Below are 12,076 nucleotides of genomic sequence, written 5' to 3' on the forward strand. Positions count from 1 at the left end.
AGAAAAGGGACATTCCGCCAAAAATATGATATGGCTTCGACACCTGCAAAAAATAAAGATGTTGATGTTCCTAAAATTGTTGGAAATGAGTATAAATATACGGACTTTAAACGTTATTTGTTTCAGAAATAATATTCCAAATACATGTAATGGGTAGGCCTATGTGAATATGGGCATTGCATGAAATTTAACTTCATGCATCCATTCTATACTTCCTGTATTTTTTGGACAAGAAAAAAAAGATAAAAAAGTATTAAAATATGCCATCGAGCCACGTATTGAAATTATTGAAATTATTTATTTAAGTAAATCATGTTAAAATTGGTGTATACGTGCTTTTTGGGTGTGGCACCTTGAAAAATAGTTTTTCAAATTGAATCGATAATTTTCTAGCATTACATTAGTTATGAGCTTTCCAATGAGACATCGCACTCAAAAATTTTGGTCAATGACAAGTAATGAATTAATTAATTTCAACTTTGAAAGTGCGGAACGCACCTAAATTCGTTCCGCATTTTCTGAACTTCAGCGCGCCACTTAAAACCAATTTTTAAAACTGTATAAAGGCCTGCAAAAGTAAACAAGCAAATTTATTTGTTACAGTGCATTATATTCCTTCAACTTTCGTTCGGAAAAGAATATCAAAATTTTGAAAAAGATAAAAAGTAACAAGTACATCGATTGGTACAGCTTAAGCGTCTGCGTATACACGCTCTTCTGTAATGGACAGCGCCACCACTGTTCAGATAGTGTCCAACAGCCCCTCCTTTTGTTTTCAAATACCACCAACCCGGTGAATGTTATTTTTGGGAACTCGCCAGCAATATTTATCTAAATTTTGATTGGCTCAGTGTCCCTGCCCGTCAGTCACTGAGTCGTGATGAAAGGTCAGACAAAAACACCCTCTTCTTGCTGCCCGAGCAAAATATTTGCAAACATCAAGCCTAAACTTTCCAGTATTGAGGAATTTCACGTGACGTCACAAGTGGTCACCCACACGCCCGCCATATTTGACGTCTACTTCATCTTTCATGTTCTGTTCAATTTTTGGGGGTTAGTCAATGACTTTTTGGAGAAAAGTCCATCCAAAGGTGATCAAAGCAGTTAATAATAACGCGATGTACATGTGCCGAAAGATCAATCGATCGAGCGCCGCGCTAGACGTCCGAAATGTCGGATCTTTATCCGTTCAAGTGATAAAGTCACGTGGATGCAAAACCTCAATACTTCTGCAAAGAAGTGAAAGAAAGCTTCAAATCTTACTTGGAGTATTGAGGATTGTATCAGTTATGAATGGAAATTAATGTGTGGTCGGTAAAGGGTAAAACCACATATTTATCGACCGTCGCAAATTATAGCAAAAAAACATTGATTTCCGGTATTTCTTGTATCGGTTTTGAATCTGTGAGCTCGTTGGTAGAGCTGTATGATTATGTGGACCAGTATATGCAGGAGGTCTTGGGTTCGAGTCTCACCTTAGTAAGTCTGTGGTTTGCATTCTCACAAGCTCTCAATGTACAGTGTTTTTTTTTATACGTCGGTGAAGGACGAACCCTATGAAGATAAGAATGTACCGTTTTAGTGTTAACATTTCCCTTGGTGTGTTTGCCTCTCAGGCCAGGCGTATGGTAGAGGTGATAGCGATGAGAATGGACGGAGTTGACCCGAGCACCAAGGATCTACCGTGTCGACGTGCGTCCCTTCAACCCACCCTCCTCAGCCACCGCCGCTCAACTTCCCTCGCTCCCAAGGCCTTGCTGTCAGGCGACGGCAGCAGCCGAGTCGAATTGAGAAGCCCCCTCCTGAGCTCCAGAAACCTCCCTTCCAGGCTGCGGAAAGCCTCCTTGTCCAATCTGAGAACCATCCCCTGCATTACTGCCCTGACCATCAACATGTCTCTGCTGGTGAGGCAACTCCAGTCCGTGACCGGCAACCCGAATGTGGACGCGGACGTTTTGCGAATGGCCATCCTCTTCAACGATGTAGCCACCGTGTCGCGGGTGCTCCACACCCACTTCAACCTCTTCAATGTCAACTACGACGTGGTCGGGCCGGGGACCAGCAAGGCCCGACCTCGGAGTGACAGTCTGACCGTCCAGGTGTTGCTGAATCAGAGCACGGCCCTCATCAGCAATTGGGAGAGGAGTCAGGAGGACGGTACCCACCACGACAAACCCAAACCGTGTGTGTTCACGAACGCCTTGCATCTCGCTATTGCCTGCGGATCGACCGAGGTGGTTCGCCTGCTGGTGAAGTGCGGTGTGGATCCCAACTGCCAAGGGGTGGAATTGCCAGAAGACCTCGGCCTGTCGTCCTGTCAACAGACCAACGGTACGGACCCAGACGGGTTGCAGTACTTCGCTAACCAGATCAAGACCGTCCGGGAGTGGTTCGTCAAGCCGGCTGTACATCTCGCTACAAGGATGGCAAACTGCCTGATCGTCAAGACCTTGCTGCGATACGGCGCAGACCCAGAGGCTGAGGACTCCCGGGGCGCCACGCCGCTCCACGTTGCCGCTCAGGCCCCTCTTGAGCGGTGGGAATGCGCCGCGATTTTTATCGAGCACGGCGCTAGGATATTCAAGGCCGACAACAGGGGCCAGCGGCCGGTCGACGAAGCCCCCGGACTGGAAGTACTCCAACAGAAAGTGGTCCAGGAAACCCTGGATGTGTTTTATCCCGACAAGGGTCCTGACGATCCCGAAGAAGACGTCCTGCAGCAGAGAATCAACTCGGTCCGAGACAACCGCAAGGTGTCCCTTGGGCTCCTGGCCTTGCCGCGCTTCGTGGCCAAAGTGGCCCGGTCTCGATCCCCGAGCGCTCGAGACCGCTGCGCCACGGTCTGCATCCCACAGGAGGCCAACGCGGAGAGGGAGACGCCAGAGCAGATAGCCGCAGTAGAGAAGCGAAGCCGGAAGATGAGTCTTGGGCTGTGGCACTGGCTAGACCGACGGCGAAGGTCTAGAGAGGAACCGGTGAAGAGCGAGCAGGACCATTCGGATTCCGTCCCGGCCTCTCCCATCGAGAAGATGCCACAGCCCGTTGCGAGTGAGCCAAAATTGAGTAGATCGAGAACGCACACTCTGGATGATATTGAAGAAGGTAAGACACATAATAAATCTTGTATTTGTAAAACACGTTGATTTAAAGTTTGTCATTGCACGTGCTTTCTACCCTACATTCATTTTATAAGAGAATGGTCGAAACTTGCAGCGCATTATTTGAAATACTTCAGTATTCCTATCGATTGTTTTGATGTGGTAAGAACAAGTCAGTATATAAGCTTAAACACCGCAGTTATTTTTTTTAGCACAAACTCTGAAAATGTCTTCCTGGATACGGAAACACCTCAATTGCAGCAATACGGCGCATCAGAGACAAAATGACAAACGCAGAAGCAGTGACTATGGTGTGTTTTTATGAAGTTTATGTACAATTCGAGACCTAGAGCCAGGTCTGTTTTTCTCTGTATCGCACAACGAGTCCAAAGTTTCCCTCACCATAATTTAGCACCTGTGCGAAGACTTACTGGCTGTATTTTTTTTCCGTAGGCCTACTTAGGCCCAATTTGGAAATCCTCAGTCCAGAATTGGCGCAGTGCAGTACGTGTGTCTGTCGGCGTAGACACCGAGACACGCAGTATTCCACATCAGTGTGTATTCATCTGTGGAATTACTGATAATAAATCGAATTTCTGACCCGGTAATCAAGCCAAACGAAACCGCGGGGCCACACACGCGAGGATTATACCGAACCGGGGATCTCATAACGAGGGGAAATTATACGTGATCAAAATACCCGGATGCAATAAAGTGGCGACTGCGGCAATCAAGTGGCGACACGGTATTATATTATGATTGCTATATACCCGAGCGCTGACTTTGGCCGTTGATGGCGTGTTTGGTAGATCTTTCAACGGACTTATCTCCAGAGGGGCTCATTGGTACGGGAACCAGTATAACCACTCCCATAGTACATTTATAATAAAGTTAAAAACAAACGATTTGTTTTTTATTCTCTACAGAATTTAACGTAAAGAAAACATTTAAATCAACAAATTAGTTGGCCTGGCCTTGCGGTCTTAACAAGAAGGTCTTGTTAAGACTGCAACGTCAGGCCAGCTTATTTTGTTGATTTGTATATTTCAGGTCTTTCCAGTCGGTAAGCAGTTTGCAGCAGCTTAGAGTCATTTTCATGTAAAAATATTTAAGTCACAAATTAATTTTTACTATTAAAAAATCAATAAGGACCCACATTTTAATAACAAATTAAATTACAGTTCTAGATAGAATAAAAATCAGGATAGATTTGTTTTCAATAGACCTTTATTATGCTGCCATTATTTCAGTCATGTTCCCTGTATCCAATAACAGTACTGAACAATAATGTGTTGTTTTGTGCAAAAAGGAACCAGACTATTTTTTTCCTTTCCAGCCTCGCTTTGGTTGCGTTGATTTGAATGGGAATAATCAAGATGGCCGCAACATGATAATGGTCTATTCCATTGTTCTTGGAGTGGACGATGACGTCACTTCCAATAGCCAATGGGTTGTCAAGATGTAACAGACTGTTAATATGAATATACCCTGGCGAGCTTACGCCGTTGCAAATATAAAGGCCTTATAGGTTTCACTGCATGACGTTTGATTCATGATGATTAGGTAGGGAAAAAACAAGAAACCTATACGCATTTCGCTTGACCACGTGATCTACAGGGTGAGTAAAAAAACACGAAACCCAAATGTTGGGACCATTGTTTAAGTGAATTTCTGAATGTAGCCCTTTCAAAATCGAGAATATGAAAGCTCAATTCATAAGCTTTCTTTTAGTACAAGAATCATTCAAATCACTCATGTACTTTTCAAGTTACGGACTTTTAAACGCAACCACCGTTTTAAAGTTCTGTCCACGAGGCGTTTCAACGCCGTTTGCATGCGTTCAAACGCCATTGTCTGACACAACCTTCTTTCGTTTCGGTTGCTTATTGTGAGACGTTTTAATGCTGCTTTACGCGTTCAAACGCTTTTATTTCTCCATTTCAGATGCTTGTTGCGAGACATTTGCCGCCGAGAGGAGCATTCAGATCGCCCAGCGACTGTCAGCCAATCGGGAATGTCTTCCGCTTCTACTGGAGTATCTGCCCGTGTGCCTTCCCAAGCTTCAACCCCTGACGACCAGCCTTGGTGGGCAGATTGGTCTCGGCGTCGGCAAAATGCTCCGGAATATACTGCAGGTGATTTGATTTTGGGGAGAGATAGTCCTTGAAACCACCCAGCGCAATTTAGAACTTTGTAAAATTAAAGAACTCATATATACTTTTATTATCAAGATGTGGTTAGGGGTAGTATATATCAGTTAGATAAAAATGGTTGAGCTAGAATCGTTTCCGCAAAACATATATGTTTTAAGGGTTTTTACAAACAAAAAACAGTCAAAAAAAGAACCGTTTAAAATGAAACTGGCTTGGTATAATTGCTTTATTAGCGTGCTGCGGTGCTGCAAAAGCATGAAAATCCATCATTTTAACTCACAAATGGCTTTCAGTAATAGGTTTGCTGAAAGATCTTTTCGCCGCTGCCTGTAAATATTGAACAGTGTGCATCTTTTTCAAGAGGTACGAAACGGAAGCTTTCCTTTGCCAATTAACGATCGAGTGATTTATCATCCCAACGAATGAAGGCCTTGGACGAGGAGGTAATTTAATTGTCCCACGTGCAGGATACTCCATTCATTCCCCAAATTGTGTTGGTTAATGATTTGAATATCATGATGTCCATAGCGCAGATTGGCCGTATTGTAATATACAGACTCTTCACCGTGGGCGTCGCGAGGGGGCGGGCAAGCACCCCCCCTCCCGGAATAAAAAGAAAAAAATAGAAGAAGACGAGGTGCGAAGTCACATTGCTGTTAGTTTTATGCACATTTAACAACATGGGCTTTCGCAGAGGTGTCAATGGGGGTGGGGTGGGCAAATGTCCCCCGCCCTCCCTCGAGAAATGATAAACTGAGAATATGCTAGAGAAAGTACAAGGATTTGGGGAAATAATGTGCTTTGCCCCCCTTTAGAAAAACAATTCTGGTGACGACCTTGCTCTTCGCTGTTTAAGTTTCCAACTCTCATCATCGCTAGATTCATATAAACCAACTAAGCAGAGGGTCTATCGCCGTCCGCATTTCAGATTTGTTTCATAAGCAATATTAATGTCGAACATCTGGACATTTACATTGAACTTGGTTTGGGACTTCGAATAGCGAGGCAATAGTCTTACATTGTGTGTTTTATACATGGCACAATAATTGGCAAAGCTGTACATCACTAAGTTTCAGTTTGTCTTTACAGCCTTCTTTCGCATGCAAATCCATATAGGGTTTGACCTACTTCGAAACAGAGTGTAGGTATAACTATCATCTCATTTGCAGTATACTATGAACATCTATGGAAATGTAATCATTTGGTCTACACTGTTTCACATGGCTGGGCAATTCCACCAAATATGGAAAATGGTATATCAAAACTAAAAAGAAGTAGGCCAATATGTGAATATCATCTCAATATGTGGATATATATCATAATTATTATTTGCAGTTCACTGTGAAAAGAAAATCATTCATTTGGACCCCTCTACGTCTGATTTCACATTCGTGGCAGGTTCGCCGGGCATGGAAAATGAAAGAAACACAAGAAGAATGAAAATAGGACTTAATGATGAACCCAAATGCGATGAAACAGACTTGTGACTTCAGGGCCTAATGTCTATAGCAGCCCGCGAAATGACATTGCCAGTAGCTCTGCGTTTGGCGTATATAACACTGTGTGTTTATATGGGTTGCCGGGCAATGGAGAAGTTTAATAGACCTAATGAAGTGGCTCTAATGTCGGCGGGGACTGGGCAATGTTAGCACGCAACCTTCCGCACGGTACTGCATCTCCCATGTGTCTCCTGGTAATTTTTTGTTTCCAAGTCATTTAAAGGGGCGATGACTGGTGCATTTAGCGTCATGTTTTAAGTCTAGGTGTTTTTTTTTTGGAGCTTCATGTTCATTGGGTAAAGTAGAATTTTTGCTGTGTTACATCAAACGTCGCAAAAATAACTCTGTTGTTTACCAATGGAATTAAACAACAATTTCAGATCATGTAAACAAGGCATGACAAATTTTACGGATACTCACTTTCAGAATCTGCCATTTGCGACTTGGCGTCCTCCCATGTCGATACAGCGCTGGAGACGGTGGCGGAAGGCACGTGCTGCGGCCGAAAGCTTATGAAGGAATGCAGGATCACCCCTGATGTCATTGCTCACCTCCTCGGTCATGTGTTGCGCCAAACGACCGAGGGGGTGTGCAATGACATCAGGGGTGATCCTGCACGCCTTTAGCTTTCGGCCGCAGAACGCGCCTTCCGCCACCGTCTCCATTGCTGTATCGACATGGGAGGATGCCAAGTCGAAAGTGGCAGATCCTGAAAGTGAGTATCCATAAAAAAATTTCATGCCTTGTTTACATGATCTGACATTTTACTTTAATTCCATTGGTAAACAACATTGTAATTTAGGATCAAAAGTAGGACATGTTTTTTGGACACGCAGTACCTTTTTATTCAGAGGGTACAGGTTTGTCTTGCCATACGCCGTAGAAATGGTTACGTCATACGCAACCGGGTTCACGCGTTGCCCGGGGGGATGAGTCTAAACAAACCTGTCCTTACGTATAGCAATAGCTCGGTGCCCAGTTTTTCAATTTTGTTCCATTAGAAAAGAAAAATAAAGGAATCCGTTACATTCTTAATGAGAGCTATATTCAACTACGAAGCACCGTCTCATCTTTCCGGTTTTATTTATTCTAAATGTCTGAGAAATTTAAACTTGTACAGAAAATGTTCACTTAAAATCGCCTGTGCAAATCCTATGGCAAAAGTGGCGGACGATACATTGTTTGGACCGATCAATTTTGGTGACAACACCGCGTGACGTCACACTTCTACAACGTATTGACGGAATTTCAAAAACAAACGCAAATTGCAACGAGCTTAGGTTTCTGTAAATGTTTGACACGTAGTTCTGGATGCTATTTGAAGAAATCGGGCCTAAGAATTCTTTGCTTGGCGAGTGACTTTAAACCAAAAAAAAATCTGGCAGGTGCGGCGTATTGCTTCCACTGGACCAGATCAAACATCGCGGGTTGGTGCTCTCTTCCGCTCAGCGGAACCAATATTAACAAATTAAAACCCACCGCTTCAGTTTTTAATAATGGAGCGGTTTTAACGCCAGGGCAGTAGATCGGGGTTGTACGATGTAATATGCATTGACTTGTGATTATATTATCACTCTTACCAAACGACAATTATACTGATACTCATCAGGTTAATTCGGTATCCAGGCACTCTCGTGCGAGCTGAAGCGAGTTGAGTGTGGTACGACAATCTTTTAAGAGGTTGCGTGTTAAGACGAGGTCTTGTACTATCATAATTGGGGATACAGTAACAAAACAGTAACAGCACACTTTAACATGGCAACAAGGAGGAGTGGGTTCAAGGCAGTGCGCTTCTGTCAATAACCCATATAATGTTGGATTGAGGTACGGCTATACATTGTGATGCTGCAACACCTAGACTATAGGCACAGTCAAGTACAGATCGATAAATTAATTTCGCTCATGTTTCATATTGGACTTGGATAACTTAATGGTGATGTGGTTTTTTAATATCGCCAGGGTTTTTCTCTGTTTGTTACTTTGAACGTTAGGCGTGCACGGCGCCGGCTGCCGGGGACGGGACCTTAGAAGGACTGGAAGCAGACGGTAGTCACCATGGCAGCGGGTCTCTGGAGGGCATCCGTGGGGAAAGGCTCGGTAAACTGTTCCGCATCGCCCTGCAGTTCGTCCGGTGCGGGCAAGGCGTCCGAGACGCGGCTCTGAGCGTCGTGAACACTGTGCTCAAGCTGCATCTCAAGATGGAGGAGAGCCGGAATTCGTGCAGCTTCGCCTGCAGCCCGAAGAAACCCAGCCCCGGGGCGGACAACGGGACACCCAAGCGCGCCCTGAGACACCCGCATGGCCAATCGGGCGAACACCTCTCCGTAAGCTTCAATCGAGGAGTAAACTCAAAGGAAAGCGAAGCCCAGTCTGCCCCGACCAGCCCATCCCTAGACCGGATCCGGTTGAAGGTAGACGGTCACCAGCAGCCCAAGTCCGCGTCTCCTGGACTGACTAGGAAGCCCAGCTTTCGCTACAGCTCCAACTCCTTCTACGCCAAGCGGTTAGTGCTCCGGAAGAGTGTCCATTCCAAGCTGGGAAAGTTTGCCCGGAGTATTGGCCGAAGCGCCAAGACGAAGCAGACATCCTCGCAACCGGCAGCACGCAGCGTGGTGCGGCTCTTGACAACCGTCGACATAGACATGTTGTTGGATTGTCTCCAGAGTGTCTCCAAGTCGTCTGACTCTGAAGAGGAGTCTTCGAGTGAGAATGAGAAGTCCTCTCCTGTGAGGTCTCCAGCGGAAGCCGGCCCAACGCAAGTTAAGCAAGCCCAGAGGCTGGCAGCCAGAGCTCTGTTGACAATCGCGAGCTTACCGTCCACGCGTCGCGCGCTCATGCGCCCGGAATATTTGTGGAGATTGTTAGCTGTTCTGGAGCCGACGTGTGATCAGGTAGGAAACACTTTGGCTTTTCTTTTTTTTTGCGTATGAAAAATTCAACGTTATTTTTGTTATACCATTGTGAGTTTGTTAAACTTCTTGATGTCAAATAACAGACATTGACAGAATTTGAATCTTTTTTATTTGTATTTTTTTAAATATTTTTTAAATTTCTGGTACTAAAACCAAGGATTCCTCAAAAGCGCCCTAGTAACTGTAGCTCGCAAACTTGTGTATAGAGAGAAGACAATGAGAAGAAATTACAGTTTTAGAGGTGGGAGGAAAAGCCCAGAAGAATATTCTGGGGAAAACCCACGGAATCAGGTAGGGACTGAAAACCCAATCTACATGTTGGCCCTGGCGGGATTCGAAACCGGGTCACAGCGGTGGAAGGCGAGGAAAGTACTACTATAGGCCTACGCCAACCTGTCGCCTTTTGGGAAACAACGCACTCACACAACAATGAACCCTTGAAAACCTGCACATTCAAATAAGAAACATTGGATGCATATATTATACTTCCCATGAAAATTCGCAGGTGTTTTTGCTTCTTATTGAAGTGGTATAGGTTTGTTTATTATCTACACGGTTTTTTCGTGAGGAAATCATGCGTGGGCATATTTCTATAAAGAACAGATTTCCCTTGGGTTTCGGAGATGAAGGCAGACTTTAATATATACCGCGCTGCAAATCCACCACTTCATGTACTTTGCATTTCCCGCCAGAAATAAAAGAAGATAAAAAAGAGGACGATGTGCATGTCCCGTGATGTGATGTGAGCAGTTCATTTTCCCTTCCTGTTCCTTTAAGCGATCACCCCAAGGAGCGGGTTGTTAACTGCTTAAAGCGATTACGAGATTTCGGAATATTGCCGGTGGAGTGCCCGGGAGTCGATTCCTTAAGGTCTCGAGCCCATCTCGCCTGCTGCCGGCCGCGAGTTTCATTCCTTTTTTCCCGCTGTCCCTCGGTGTTTGTTCAGCACATTTCGCAATCATGGTTGGGACGCCGCCGTCGCTTCTTTGTAGGCTTAGGGGCGAGATGATCTTCGATGTGGCCGATAAGGAAGCCTCACACAGACACCTTTGAGAAATAAGATTATCAGTTCTTGTTTTATCGTGTGGGATGTCGAAAGGTTGAATTGAGATACGCATCTGCCAAGCAGTGCGCAATCTGGAGCACTGGTTGTTAGTGCAAGCTTATAATATAGGTCATCAGATTTAGCGATATGAAAATTCCGGTATTTAAGGCGAAACCTGTTATCAACTAGTCATGAATTCTTTTGACAAAGCCTTCATTTTTGCACCTTTTTGCACACATTGATTTTTTTTTGTAACGTGAAAATTCTTCGATATCCGTCATGCTGTGCCTTGCAACAACTTACTATCAGGATATCGTACGAGAATACCACGCCACTTCTTTTATAACGCTGGCAGACCAAACTTCTTATTACATGTACTTGCATAACATAATTATGTTGTCTTCCATTTTTTGGTATAATTTATCACTTTGTGGTCACGTTGTCTGCTTGTTAGCCATGTGAAAAGCACAGTTTCCGTCCGACATCTCTATTGGCAAAAAAAACGGTTGTAGGTCCAGTCTTGAAATGAAAAAAGTTATTCATGAAAGATCAACAGACCCTTTCATGGATACCGCCATCTTTGTAGTCACGTAGTAACCTTTTTGGGCATTTCTTTTAAAATACATCCCATAATGCTGAGGATACAATGCATGATAGTTTCCAGGATCCCCCCCCCCCCCAAAAAAAGATTACCAAAATTATCACAAATAATGACGGTATCCCCAAAACGGTCTTTGGAGGTTCACTTCAGACATTACACGCAGCTTTCCAGCGCAATTTTGGGTAGAGGAGACGAGATAGGCCTAGCTGTGGATTTATTTCCCTCATAAAACGAGCGAATCGAACAATTTTGCGTCTGATTATGTTCAGCAGCGCATCCGCTGGTATCAATTACCTCCGCGGACATTACACAGTCCGCAATGCGATCCAAACGTCAAACATTTTCTCGGTTTCGCGTTACGCGTTCTTTCATTGATGAGGTATAGGCGACCAGCGATTAGGGCCAGATAGGCTGTATGTCTACTGCCGGTCGTGTCCAAAATCGTTAGCGCGCCTCGTGGTTAAAAAAGAAGAGAAAATCGGCGGGAATCAAAGATCACAGGTCACGCAAGTGACAGCTTCGCCAGATTGAGAAAGAGTACAGGGGGAATTAACGGTAATGAACGCCGTGCGGGGAGCTAATGGGTAATCGGTCATATCGTGAAGGTCAGCAGACGCCAAGAATTATTTGTTTTATCGGTCTTAGTTTAACTTTTATAACTGCAAGGCTTTTCTCTGAGTCAACTCGCAGATGGCAGTGATGCATTCGCAGTTTGAAATCGCAGTAACAAAAACAAAATCATTAGCATGATAATGAGCTCCTTTATAA

The 12,076-nt window shown here is 44.5% G+C and overlaps 1 protein-coding gene across 3 annotated transcripts in view; it reads left to right on the plus strand.

Moving 5' to 3' along the window:
- The window catches only part of LOC119739790, a 126,845-nt gene that overhangs the window by 38,449 nt on the left and 76,320 nt on the right, over window positions 1-12,076 (plus strand). For all 3 annotated transcript variants that reach the window (XM_038214864.1, XM_038214866.1, XM_038214865.1), the window contains exons 3-5: window positions 1,617-3,102; window positions 5,043-5,233; window positions 8,742-9,641. In XM_038214864.1, the coding sequence (XP_038070792.1) occupies window positions 1,617-3,102; window positions 5,043-5,233; window positions 8,742-9,641 (2,577 nt within the window). The remainder of the gene's footprint in view (window positions 1-1,616; window positions 3,103-5,042; window positions 5,234-8,741; window positions 9,642-12,076) is intronic.

This window comes from Patiria miniata, unplaced genomic scaffold (genome assembly GCF_015706575.1).
Source record: "Patiria miniata isolate m_02_andy unplaced genomic scaffold, ASM1570657v1 HiC_scaffold_4, whole genome shotgun sequence".
NCBI lineage: Eukaryota > Metazoa > Echinodermata > Asteroidea > Valvatida > Asterinidae > Patiria > Patiria miniata.